The sequence below is a fragment of the Leiobunum rupestre genome, chromosome 4 (genome assembly GCF_980474605.1).
Source record: "Leiobunum rupestre chromosome 4, qqLeiRupe1.1.hap1, whole genome shotgun sequence".
NCBI classification, from domain to species: Eukaryota; Metazoa; Arthropoda; class Arachnida; order Opiliones; family Sclerosomatidae; genus Leiobunum; species Leiobunum rupestre.
In genome coordinates, this window is record NC_143387.1 from 29238104 (window position 1) to 29252841 (window position 14738).

General features: G+C 38.1%; 1 protein-coding gene across 1 annotated transcript; it reads left to right on the forward strand.

Annotated features, from left to right (window-relative positions):
- The first annotated feature begins 448 nt into the window (after positions 1-448).
- On the forward strand, positions 449-4212 carry LOC149947418 (cardiolipin-specific deacylase, mitochondrial). Its single transcript, XM_090171329.1, has 10 exons — positions 449-613; positions 1033-1117; positions 1182-1364; positions 1423-1507; positions 1575-1602; positions 1666-1804; positions 1858-2052; positions 2123-2345; positions 2405-2666; positions 3774-4212. The coding sequence occupies exons 1-10, from the start codon at positions 519-521 to the stop codon at positions 3847-3849; spliced, it is 1371 nt and encodes a 456-aa protein (XP_090027455.1). The 5' UTR covers positions 449-518; the 3' UTR covers positions 3850-4212.
- The last annotated feature ends 10526 nt before the right edge of the window (positions 4213-14738 follow it).

Below are 14738 nucleotides of genomic sequence, written 5' to 3' on the forward strand. Positions count from 1 at the left end.
GTTTATCAGCTAGTTAGAAATATAATTAGGGTAATTAGATATGGTTAATAAATTCAAATTAATTTGCCCCACGGCTACAAAAAGGTTTGGAAATTTTATATTATCATCTTGGGCTACTTAAACTACTAATACTTATTGAAAATCATTATAAAAATAATAAAAACCTTTTTTTTTTCCCCGTTGGCTGAACCTTGGCTGAATCTTGGATTAATTAATCCAAGGCTGAACCATATACGAGCCTACGAGGCCTTATGGTCTCGGGGTACGTTAGACCCAGACCTATTAACTTTCGGTAATGTTATGCTGAAATCGTCTTAACCGGAAGTACATCGCTCAAACCACTTGATCATAGCTGCAACAAAACTAGAGTTGCTATTCCTTATTTATATTTTCTATAAATTATAATGGTCGCTACCCCGTTTTTATAAGTAGACAAATTTCATGGACACATTTATGAACTCCTTATAGTTAATTATTATTTCAATGATTTTGTGGTGTTTTAAATAATTTTGTTAATTATGCCGTCTATTAGTAAAATAGATGCTATTTATCGAAGTGTGCTTCTTTCGAAGTTTTTTACGAAAGGCTGGGGGAATCCTCATAAAATGAAACGGTAAGGTCAACATGATCATTTTAAATTTGATTTAGCCAGTATTCCTAGTATCAGTACTGTTCCTACACAGTACTGATGTGCTCCCAAAGGGTGAAACCCATGGCTGGATTTACCATTAGGTACAGCGACTAGGGCGGAGGAGATAAAAGAAAGTTTTACAACATTTGTAACCAAAATTTCCAAAAACAAAGTGCCTATGACCTATAATCACTAAAAACCGGCACTGGTGTAACCAGTCAAATGTTGGAATCTCGGACTATAAACTTGTGTTTGGTTTTCATTTAATGTAAGATTTTGACTGGTGCCCGAGTGTAAAAGTTGTCTTTTGGAACGCTGTGCGTTAGAATCTATATTAACTTTATTGGACTTCACATTTACAGAACTTTTAACTTTTATTTTTGTTTGTTTTGTAATTTTAGATTATTCGAATTTAGACAAACTGTATCTAACAGAGAAAAGTGTAAACATTTAGTGCCATCAGATTACCCGATCCATATTGACAAGGTAATACATTCTACTTTAATGAAGAAGCTGACAACAAATAATTAAATTCTATACATTAACATAGGTGGAGGAAAACCAACAATATAAATTGCTTGAGGGTCATTTTACAAGTCCATTTGTTCATTACTTACCAGAAGTGGTACCTGATGAATGTGCTACAGCCAGATTTCAAGCCATCATACCTACTAAATGGAAATCTAATAGCTTAAGACCAATGTGCATTCACTTAGCTGGGACTGGCGATCATGTAAGATTTTTGTTGATGATAAAATGTTATGAATTTTTAAACAGAACAGTTACTTTAGCATTTTTGGAGAAGAAGAACTCTGATTGCTAAACCATTACTAAAAGAATCAGGAATTGCTTCAATCATTCTAGAAAACCCTTTTTATATCCTTTTAATTTTTTCCTATAAGAAATTTTCCCACTAACTTTGTTTCCTTAACTAATTTATTACATGGAGTAAGAAAGCCCAAAGAACAGTCGTAAGTTGCAATAAAAAATTCCCAAATATATTACTTATTTAAATTATAATTTTAATATTTTAGGAGATCTAACCTTCATAATGTATCAGATATCTTTGTAATGGGAGGCTGTCTGGCTTTAGAATGCTTAGCGCTCTTGCACTGGTGTGAAAATGAAGGTTTTGGACCTTTAGCTTTAACTGGTTTGTCAATGGGAGGCCATGTAAGTTTCAGTCACAATCTATTTAGAAAATATTCTTAATTCTAACTATGTAGATGGCATCCATTGGAGCTAGTAATTGGGACAAGCCAATTTCGTTAATTCCCTGCCTATCGTGGACTACTGCGTCTCATGTTTTTACTCAAGGTGTAATGAGTGGGGCAATCCCCTGGAGCTTACTTCAAAGTCAATATTTTTCAGATCACATTTATAAAGATGAGCTTTTAAAAATGGTTCATTCTCCAGAAGAAGTAAATCTTGTTTACCATTGTAGAAAGATTACCGTGACTTGTTAATATATCATAATTTTTTTATTTTTAGAATTCTGCTTTTATGGCTGGGTATCACTTTTCTAGTAACTATGTACAAAATATGGAGGATATATTGAAAGATAAAATTGAAACTCCTATAACATCTAATCTAAGCAATACTACAAAAGATTATAATTACTTGAAATTAATAACTAAATATACCCAAAAACTGGAGCTAGTTAAAGCCATACCTCGTCTATTGGGAAACACTGATAGTAGTAAAAACTCTAATGGTTAGAAAGAAAACTAGAAGAAGTTTCTTCTTTAATTTATGCATCTTATTTTATTTAAGGTGGTGATATCCAAGCTCAAAAAGATTATATAAAAACGGCTGCCTTAAATTTTATGCGTGGAATCATGGACGAATGTACCCATTTAGGAAATTTTTCAACACCAGTTGACCCCAATCTTATAATAATTGTAGCTGCAACGTTTGATGGGTATGTGCCTCGCGAAGGTATAAAAGGACTTCCAGAAATATGGCCAGGCTGTGAAGTACGCTATGTAGATTGTGGCCATATTGCTGCCTTTTTATTTAACCAGTCTTTTTTTAGGTAATTAATCATTATTAAATTAATCAACAACTCATTTACATTTTGATAAGAATAAGCTAACCATACTCTTGATTTAATGTTACTTTTCTTTAAAACGGCTATATATAATATTATGATAACTAGGCCTATGCGAGTACTCGGACTAGGGCTCGCAACATCTTAATATATTACTTGTACGAGTACCCGAGTCCTTTGCCGAGGCTTAAAAATTACTCTAAGTGGACTCGAGTGAATAAATATTCCACCGAGTCCTTTATTTTTTGACAAGTCTTATGAGTCCCAAATTTTTCAAGGAGTTTGTTTTTTCCCCTCATTTTTATAAGTGCATTCAACAGCTTACCACTAGGTGAAATCCGGTAATCGCGCTATGGTAGTTGTTTTTATTTTTTACGGTTGGCTTGCCATTTGGTTTAACGGAGATAGCATTACTCACCAAGCCAGCATTTTTTCCGATTTTAGTTTGGCTTTGTGCTTGTGATGCTGCTTTAGTTTTTTACAATAGTCTTAAGTTAAGACTTTTAGTTTACTTAAACTACTATGAGAGTCTTAGAAGTTAGAAGTAGTTCCATAAGGTTAAGGCTTGAACTGGGCTTGACCAGAAAATTAAGACTCGATCGCGTACTCTGGTATTGAGACTCTTTAGTACAATTCTCCAGGACTTGAGACTCGACTTGAAACCATAAAATGAGGACACGCACACTCATAATGATAATGTGGATTACTTAAATATTGATTTTGTTGAAAATAGGCTGGCCACCGGGTTGGGTTTCAATTAACAGATCAATAAGCCTTAGTTGACTGAGGCATTTTATTATAAATTATTTGGTCCGTCTTCTAAAAACAGCTTATCATCTAAAAGATGTCTAGTGCCCTATTCTGTGTTATTGTCATACTAAATGTAACATTAACAATATTTTCCCTTAGTAACCTGTATTTTATCCGAGCATTTTATAATAAACTTTTCCCCAATACTATCTCCCTTAAAATAAAAACAAGGCAGTAACAAGAAAAATTGGTGGTAGCATGTTCTTATCAAAACTTAAATATGTTCTTGGTTTAGTAAAATAACTGGCAGCCTAATAATAATAATGTTGTTTTTTCTTTCAGAAAAGCCATAGTCGATTCATTAGATAGAAATGCTAGGAAGTATTATCAAAATAGTCTAATTAGAACCACAAATTAATATACGAATAATTTTCTTGAATACCAAGTTTATACAAAGTGTATAGTGTAAAATCAAATATGTATACATGTATCTAGTTTGCAATCAAACTCAATTTTATTGATTTCTTTGAACTGAAATTTATAGATTTTAATTGAAAATTGCCACTTCAATCGAAATAGCAACTCCTAGTGATTCAACAATCCACAGTTCCTATTTGGAAATTCCTTATAGAAAATATCTGAAACTTAGGCTAGAATTACTGGAAGGAGATTCTATTTTAAATAAAGTGGTCAATTGTTTGTGATAAACTTTTAAAGGGGTCTTATTAGAAACTTCTGATAGGTGCAAAGCCTAAAGCAATGTTTTTTACTGATGTAAAATTGTATTAAAAGTGCTTTTACGTATTTATATATTTATTTTTATAAATAGATAGGACTGCTACCTTTAATTTATTTATTTATTTATTAACAGAAAAATATCTACCAAGCCAGCAAGGCTTTTGTGTAGATTTCAAATACATATGCGTGAAACAGATACAATAGGATAAACTATACAGAAGGTGAGATCATAACGCGCGGTTAAAATGCTCATTTAAAAGTGCATGGAATTTAGGGAGGGAGGGTTCGGATACAATAGATTGGGGAAGGGCATTCCAGTCATTGGTTACAGAATTAGGGAATGAGTTTAAACGAACAGTTGTGCTTGCCGTGGGTTTTGATAATTTATAAGAGTGGCCTCTAGTACGAGAACCCTCATTTAAAACAAAAAAATCAGAAAAGTTGTGCACGAGACTTTTATGGAAAAAATTGTGTAAAAGGCATAAGTTAGTTATTTTGTGGCGAATAATGACTGGAAGAATGGACAGGGATTGTAAGCGCGACGGGGCTGGTAGCTTATCAATTTTAGTAGCTAATTTGGTAAAACGGTTTTGAGCCTTTTGCAATGCCAATTGGTCAGAAGCTAAATGAGGGGAACAAAAATCGAAAATTGGTAGAACAAGGGCATTATACAAAGTTTTAATTATTTTTGGGGAACGGAAGTTTAGATTACGGCGGACACATCCCGCAATTGAACGGACACGCTTAGTGACTTTATTGGAGTGGCTGGAGAATTTCAGGGCGGGGTCCACAATAATACCGAGGTCACGCTCCGAAAGGGTGGTCTTAAGGGGGTTGCCAGTGATGGAGTAGATAAAAATAGGGTTCTTGGGACCTAAGTGAAGAACCGCACACTTAGCATCGTTAAAAGAAAGGCCATGATCACCAGCCCAAACCACAACAGCGTCCAAATCCGCCTGAAGCTCCCGGCAATTAGCTTGAGAACCAATCTTATGAAAGAGCTTAGAATCATCCGCAAACAACAGAACAACCGCGACAAGGACAGACTCAGGCATAGAGTTGATGAGAACATTGAAAAGGAGCGGCCCCAGGACAGAGCCCTGAGGCACACCCCTGTCCACATCAGCCCAGCCAGACTGCTGCCCGCCGACGACCACCCGCTGCTTACGCCCACATAAGTAGCTCTCGAGCCACGCCAGAGCATCGCCGGAAATACCAGCCGAGCGGAGAGCGATTAGAAGGCATGAGTGGGGAATAGAGTCAAAGGCTTTTGTGAAATCAAGGTAAATGACGTCGACACTAAACCCCTCGTCGAGCCATTTGGACCATAAATTTGTGGCCTCCAACAGGTTAGATAAACATGAACGATTCTTAAGAAAACCATGCTGGAAACGGGAGAAAAAGTTAGTAGAATATAAAAAGGCAGTAGTTTGTTCATTAACTAGATTTTCGCAGAGTTTGGGAACTTGGTTCAAGTTACTAATGGGCCGGTAAGTAGTGGGGTCAGAACGGGAACCTGATTTGTGAATGGGGGTGATATTAGCAATTTTCCAGGAGGGGGGGGGGAGTTCAGATTGGTCAAAAGAGCGCTAAATTAAAAGATAGAGTGGGAACGTAAGCGCATTGGCAAGAGATTTGAGGAGAAAGGGGTGGATACCGTCTGGACCAGGGGACTTAGATACCTTGAGAGTATTTAGCAGACGAAAAATATCTGCAGGTTCACAAAAAAAGCGAGAAAGAATATGGGAGGGGGAGACGCTGGCGGGAGCGCCAGAGGAACTAACGGGAGCGCTAACTGAACTAGGGGAAGGGCCGAATATTTTTTGCAGGCTCTTGTGTTTCGGGATTTTTTAATTATAGGTTCCTGAGCCTATTTTTAATTATTTTGTTTAAAAAAAAGGTTAAGATGCTAGGGATTCAATGGTGCAAAAAATTTTTGTCGGAACTAATTATTCGTGAAGTTATGGAAAATCAAAGTTAAGCCTTTGTTCCCTATGTTTTTAAGCATAGCACCGAGCACGGCCAACTTTGATCACGCGCTGTTCGCGCTACTACGGCCAACTGTTACCCAACACATTGGTCGAAATTCCGCGAGCAAGGATTTTCCCCCTATAAACTGTACTATAATGTGTAGGAGTTCAGCGCCACGCTCGGTGGTTATATTGTCCCCAATGTAAAAAGGTGCAGTCTGTGGATCATCTTCTTTTCACTTGTGAGAGTGGTAAAAAAATTCGACCTAGGCTCCTGGGTTCTCTAGTCACCGTCAAATATGATACAAATACAAATGGTGTAAAAAAATCAGTTCAGCATGGAGACCTGGCGATTATTAACGATCTTTGTGACATTTTTAAAGTGGCGAAAATCAATTAATGTTAAGTTCCTACCTTTGTTTTGCCTAGTTTTTTAATTGGCTGTCATTAGATTTCGTCTGTTGTCAGTTTTTAGTTCCACATCGAGATATATATATCGAAGTGGGACTATTGCTATGGACGGATTGTCGTTAAGTGTTGTTGTTTGTGTGTTAGTGTGTTTGTGTGTTTGTTGTGGAAAAACGACGACACGGTAGATGGAGCTGCGAAAAATAATTTATTAATATAATTTAAATTGCTGGCCTGGTCGGGGCTCGAACAGAGACAGCCGTTCGCCGCGCAATCTCTAAAAAACCCCACGGCCTACCAACCTAGCCACGCCTTCTTCAATAAACATTCGCTTGAAATTTTACCGTTGAACAGTTTTTTTCTTCCATAGGGGGCGGGACGAAATTTTGCGTTTATTCAAAAGCGGGACAAGTAGATTGTTAACTAGTAGTGCCCGTAAAGGCAGGAGAGCGCGCCGCTGACGGTGCAGTCTGCGGATCGGACTGAGGATTTGCGGACAGCCATATTCCGTTCTCTTTTCGTATCACATAGGCTTTTTCGCCCGTCAATTTTCTCCCTCGCCCCTGAATCGCGAAGCCCCGCTGACGGTGCGGTCTGCGGGTCGGGCTGGGGATTTGCGGACAACCATATTCCGTTCTCTTTTCGTATCACATAGGCTTTTTCGCCCGTCAATTTTCTCCCTCGCCCCTGAATCGCGAACCCCCGCTGACGGTGCGGTCTGCGGGTCGGACTGGGGATTTGCGGACAACCATATTCCGTTCTCTTTTCGTATCACATAGGCTTTTTCGCCCGTCAATTTTCTCCCTCGCCCCTGAATCGCGAGCCCCCGCTGACGGTGCGGTCTGCGGGTCGGACTGGGGATAATAAGTGTGGGACTTTCTTATCGAAACCGTGTTTGGTCAAAAGTAAGAAGTGAGGCACTTTCTTATCGAAACCGTGTATGGTCAGAAGTAATAAATAAGTGTGGCACTTTCTATAGCTTTACAAGTAGATTGTTAACTAGTAGTGCCCGTAAAGGCAGGAGAGATAGATCCGTTAGACATTGCAGCAGAGAGCATATAATATTATATAATAATAATAAGTGTGGCACTTTCTTATGGAAACCGTGTATGGTCAGAAGTAATAAATAAGTGTGGCACTTTCTTATCGAAACCGTGTATGGTCAGAAGTAATAAATAAGTGTGGCACTTTCTTATCGAAACCGTGTATGGTCAGAAGTAATAAATAAGTGTGGCACTTTCTTATCGAAACCGTGTATGGTCAGAAGTAATAAATAAGTGTGGCACTTTCTTATCGAAACCGTGTATGGTCAGAAGTAATAAATAAGTGTGGCACTTTCTTATCGAAACCGTGTATGGTCAGAAGTAATAAATAAGTGTGGCACTTTCTTATTAAAGTGAGAGTGACCGAAAAAAAACAGTTGGTCTCATTCGATAGAACTCTTTAACGCGCACGCAGTGCCGTTAATTTCCGCCCCCTCCGACCAACCCCCTTAAAGGGAGAGTTACCGGAAAAAAAGTTGATTTCATGAGGGTGGGCGGTGGCCACTCTTTAACATAGGATGGTGAATTTTATTTCAAACAATAGGAAATCACATGGGCCCAACAGATTTTTTATTAGTTTGCCCACCGGGGTCAGCTGATGGTGGGCGGCATCCACTCTTTAACTTAGGGTGGCAATTTATTTATAAAAAGATAATAAATCACGTAGCCTCATTAGCTTTTGTATTAGTTTGCCTACCTGTGTCTACTAAGGGTGTATATATTTGTCCACTCTAATACACTGATGTGGAACTAATATTACGGCCTGGGCCGACTTGTTTCTATTTTCGTTTGTTATTTTGTAGCTGTTACTTTTTTTTGTTTTTTAATTTTTCCTCTTCTTTGTTCTGGTGCTAAGACCTTTTATGTCAACGAATGAGATGGCCGCTGTAGCGCGAGAGATGCGCGAGAAATCAAAGTTGGCCGTGCACCGAGTATTCAAGTGTTCCCCGTATTGGCGCCGCGCACTCACGTCGCTCGAGCGCTGGAGGCGCGCGGCGCCACTCCAACCCCATTCTAAAAAAAACGATGGGCCTTCTATAACGCAACCTAGAGGACAGTACCAAGCCTTACGCATCAAGAATTGTCCAACCCGATATTAACCCAACCAAAACACTAACAATTTCGCACTAAACCTCCTAAAATAAAACCCGCGTTAACAAAACATTTATAAGAAATGTTTTCGTGATTGCAGCATTGCATTAATTTCGCCTATATCAACGCAAATTTCCAAGCAATTGGGTCAGTGGCGTAGCTGATGGTCCGCAGGGGGGGGGCTCGAGTTATGGGGGGGGGGACCGCTAACCATAAAAAAATTAAAAAGGGGGGCCTCTGAGTTCTCAGCTACGCCACTGCCTGCACGGCACCGAAACGTGACATGATTGAAACAATCCATCCATTGCGGGTGAAACCTTAGAGAGGAGTACTCGTTTTGGCGCTATGCCAATAGGAAGAAACTCCAGGCGCTCGTTACGGAAGTCAATGCCGTCAACAATGAGTTGAAGAGCCCAGGTAGCATCGGAGAAATAGACGTAGATAAATCCGTTATTACGAAAAACATCAGTGATATTTTTCGAAGGCAGGACTTCAATAGTAGCGTTTCGATCAATAGAACGGATAGAAATACCTCTATCGTTTGGATTCGCTCGTTGAGAAGGTCGATTGAACGAATACGTGTGAGGCATGCAGTTGAAATCTCTCACTCGTAATACGCTCCGAATTAGCGGTTTCCGACGAGGCAGTGCCGTCGGCTCACGATGAACTAGCAGACTGTTCTTCCGAAGAGGGAATTGTAGCATCAATAGTAGCTGCGGCGGTGGCATCGCTTTGAGAAGTTGGTGTAGCAGTAGAAGTGTTTACAGTAGTAAACGCAAAAGTGAGAGTAGACTGCGCTCCCGAAGAAGGAACAAGAAAATCTTCTTTTGCGGCGTCAGCCTTAATCAAATCCATGGCGCGAGATTTGAAATTTCAATTCACGCGCGCGCACGCGGAATTAAAATGAAAAGTTTCGGGGGTAAAAAAACGAAAAAACTTATTTTCGGGGAACCGAAAAACGGTTATAAAACCGAAAATATCGGTCGAACTGGAAAAATAACTACCAAATTCGATAGCAGGATAGTTCAAGCTTCAAAATAATATAAAAATCAACGCCCTTAGGCACTTTTAACCGTCGAAATACTTTAAAAACACGGAGCGCAATAAAACACGGTTTCCACGGAAAGCCTAAAAGGGGGGAGTGTGGTGGAGAATAGTATATACGATAAGTTAAGTTAGAAGAAACCACCTATGGACTATATTATCCCTTTTAATTATGGACTAATCTACTTTTTCGCGTATTTTATCATCCTTCGCACAGTCGATAGGTGGTTTCTTCTAACTTAACTCTTTAGATTTAAAATAGAATGGTTCAAAGCTAATTCAAAAGCCTTGATGATTTTGAGAAATGGTTCCAATTTAAAAAGGCTGTAAATACTCTTTGAAGTCTAAATGTCTTTAACCCGATGCAAACCACCATGATGCAAACTTCTCAAATTTGAACCATTTCTCTAAATCATTGGTTCGCGAGATAAACTTAGAATGACCTTGAACCATTAGTTCAAGGTCATCCGAGTTTGCAAATTCTAAAGACCCTCTACAAGATGAGTATGTCTAGCATATTTTGATATTTAAAAATGAGTATACATTTCGAGTTATTAGCCCTTCAACCTGGTTTCTAGTAACATCATATGTAACATAATTACTCATAAGTAAGCCTCTGTATAATATTTCCATTAAAAAAAATTCAATGAGACCTTGTTTCACGCGGAACATACATTGAGCGGACCCAAAAATGCAAAAATGCTTATAATCCTTGCGCTATTGAAAAGGTTACCATGGAAATGTAATCATGTGATCGCGAGGCACGAGCTAAACTTGACATGGGCAAAGCCAGAAGCGCGCGATTAAATCTCACTAACTTCCGTTTCGCATCAGTAAAGTTGATGACGCGTATTCCGTCACGGAATTGTAAGTGACGTAATTTACGTCATATCCCGTGAACAAGGTTTCATTAACGAAAATGTTTTTATGGCATACTTATGAGTGATTATGTTACATGTGGTAACATTAATCACAACCTTCTTGTTTTGTCTAAAATTCCTTTATTTGTTATTGGTCAAATTACGTATGGTCAGAGTTCTTTAGACTAAAAATGTGACGGGGAACACTTTTCTAATGGAAACAACCTTTTTATCTTTAATGGCTCTCGAGATAAATTTTGAATGACCTTAAAAACATGGTTCAAGGTCATCGAAATTCCCGTTGTCAGGTTACCTTCTACACGTTCTATATTTCCTGAAAATTTGAAATCCGTATTAAAATTAGATTTTGACTTATTAGGACTGGGTCGTTTTTTTTTGTTTACACCCTGTATATGGAATGAGTTAAAATGCAAACTTCCATAACATTCGATAGACTAAGGAGCGTAATATTAGAGAGTGTATATAGAAATACACTCTTCTTACTAAACGTATTCGAGAAAACCCTTTTAATATCCTAGTAATAATTCTTCATTCTCCATGTGAATACATCTTTGTCAAGCTCCCCAGCTCGCACTCGGGCAGTGTCTCTCTCTCATTCTCAAAGTTTAAATTCCGGAGTGTATACTTTCTCTCTCTCTGACCACGGTCAGCAGACAGCTGGATAGTGCACCAAACTGCTACTCCAACTGATTCCTTTATAGCAACTGGTATACATTCTCTACGACCACATAAACAATAGCTTCACGGCTATAAAATATCAAGAATTTTCGAAGAGAAATAATAGAAAAGATGAACTAATTAATACAGGCACGTTTCGGCTTCCCTAAATCGTAAAACGAACTTCTTCCGATCCGTCTCTCGACTAAAAATACGTAATAGTAAGTGTAGGGACCTCCTTGTGATACCTTTGACAGGGTCTGTAGGGCACGGCGGTCCTGTTTCCCGGCCTTTTGGGGTCCCACCGGGATCTCCGGTGCCAGCTGTACCCGGTTACTTGGGCTGCTGTGTGCTCATCGTTCCCCTTTAGGAGCTCTCTCCAAAGGGTTTGACTCTTTACCTTCATAGGTAGAGTGTCGGCTGGGGTTACTATAGCATCCATTCTTAATCCCACTGCTGTGAGCGAAGTGGGAACTGGTCCCCCCATTGCTGCACCTTCTGCTCGGTTGAGTGGCTGGCGTCAAAGGTGCGACCATCAGTAGTAGGGTACTACAACCCATGCTGGATTTGTCACCTGTCCGGGCTAGGTTAACGCTGGCGTAGGGCACTATGATGATAGACCTCCGGGCTATAAATTCTGACACACACACCTTTGAAAGGTATCACAAGCAAAACAGGATTAGGATCTCCTGTCTTTTAAACATGCAGTGGCGTAGCTAGGGGGGGGCTTGCCTGCCCCCGGTGCCACCCATTTGGGCGTGATTTTGGGGTGACACCCGACCGTGAAAAAAATAAAAACTTACACAAACTAGAGACTAGTAAGTAGCACATCATGATATCCGCCCCTGGTGTCACCCATGCTAACCACGCAAACATGGTCACTCCTCGTGATACCTTCGAAATTCCGGTTACGCTTATTTTTCTCGATAGATAGATAGATAGATAGGAAGAGTATTTGCCGCTTACCAAAACGTCCTTATGATCCCTATGTAATTAATCCCAGGTGTTCCTCTACTCTTAGAAACAAACAAATGTTCGTGCGATTTATCTGAAAAGAAAGTGATTCTCGATGAAGAAAAAAAAATAAAATTTGTAACAAAACATATTGCGCTATGTACCTTAATAAAGTTATCCCATAGATTGTGTTTTTACGCGAAATGTCCTGGTAGAACACCTTTCTTAGTCTATGATTCTCCTTTACCCTTAAAAACCATTTATACCTAAAAAGGAGATATTTCACCCCAATAAAAAGGAACGTCAGGGCGATCTAGCGAAAAAGGTAAAAAAACAAACAACCATTTCCACCCTGAAAAATACTCCCCAACAGTAGCCTAGAAAAGGAAAGGATTACCGTATCCAACCTTCCTTTTAGACGTATCTTTGACTGTTATACATTCCCCTTTTAAATATCCCTCCGAGCTTTTACGTAGCATGACGAATTTCTGGTTACGCCACAGCCGAGGCCACAGCTCCTCAGCCTTAAAAAACAAACACTGACCAAACATTTCCCATAAACCTGTTCTTCATCCGTGAAAAAAATCGAACAAAAATTTGGTAATTATCTTGGAAGAACTGTGTAGCAAAAACTGCCAATCCAAATTTAGCAAATTACGAATCGTTCTTATTCAATGTAGCATACACTCTTAGAAAAATTCGTCCATTATTGTATAAAACATGATCCAAATTGTTGTCACTCATACGGTACGTATTTTTGTCCAAAATTGCACAAAAACCATACGTGCAACGTTGGACTTTATGTGGATCCAATATTGCACATTATTACGGGATATATTGGTAGTTAATTTGTCCATTATTGTACAATATAGCATCAAATATATTTTAATTTATGTACTCAAATTGTCCAAAATTGGGAGGTGATTTGTCCGATATTGGAGTTTAATTCGTGTAATATTAACTATTTATTTGTCCAATTTTGAAAGTTTTTATGTTCAAAATTGGGAGGTGATTTGTCTGATATTGGATTTTAATTCGTGTAATATATGCTATTGTTTTGTCTAATTTTGAAAGTTTTTTGGTCCTGTTCGATAGTGAACACTAAACGCATCAACATCAATTTCTAAATTGTATGATTTTGGAGCTGAAACTATTCGATATTGAGCAATAACTTAAATAAAAACGAATGAACAAACGTTTAATATTAGCGGTCCAATAGATTTATTTCTATAGGTAGTACCGTCCAATACTTACAAGTAAGTGTTGACTTTAGACAATGAACAGTTAGAGCGCCTTATTTCCTTATTTTGATTTCAAGTTACGCTATTAAATTAAATGTTCACTAAAGGGTCTTAAATTAGTGTTACAATTATGTTTCAAGGTATAATTGAAAGAATAAGTGAAGTAATAATTTTATTTATAATTATAACTGGTTAACAATGTGTTCCATTGAGTTCGATAATTTAGAGGCATTGAGTTGGGAATAAATAGAGGTACAACTAAATCTGGCTGGCGCAGGACCAATTTCGTTCAATAAGGAGACTTTATCAACTTTATCGTTCTACCGTGGCGGCATATGTGGTGGCAACTATATTTCAATGGAATTTTTTCGCGAATCTGATGTGAAATTGAAATGTATGATTACTCGTAACAAACAAATCTTTGAAGTTGTTAAAAAATAATTTTATTCTGTCAACACGATCCTTTTTAACTCAAGTTACGGTGAGTTAGCTAATAATTGTTTATTTTTAGCCATATAACTTTACAAAATATAGATGGCGCTACCGCCTAATTATAAAGATGAATTTACATATATCCACGCATACACCCACACCCACATACACCCATACACGCATACACCCATACACGCATACATAAAAGGACAAGCTAGCTTCAAGACATAGAGTAAGTTGAGTAACCCATTCGGATAGAGTGGAAAGCCCTATGGAAGCGCATGAAACATCCATTCTAAAGGGGCAACTGGTTTTCGAGGCGTGAATAAATATAGTCCGAAGAGCGATGAGTATAAACTTACTTTTTTATCTACATATTGTACATTACCTTTAGGCCAAATTGTTTTTTTTTCACGCCTCGGAATCAAGATGTTGCATACGAACAGTGTTAACAAGTTTCGCTGATGCTTCCACTCTATGTGAATGGTTTACTCTAGGCTTCAAGACTTATAGTTATAGATACGGAAGTTTTTATTTTTAGAAAGTAATAATTTATAATGAATTTTAAAAAACATACGATAAAATGTTTGAAAATCACATCGATTCTATAATAGATGGTGCTATTTAAAGGATCAATATTCACTCTATTTTAAGTCTAATGTAAAAACTGCACAACGAAATCGCTCTGAAAAGATATCAAGAAAAAGGTAATGAACGTTTCGACCATTAATTTTGAAATATTTAAACGATTATGTTTTGAAGAGTGTTAAAAATTAACATTATACTAAATATATTGAAACCTAATTAAGATATGGAGACAATTTTTAAAAAAATAGCCAACGCTATC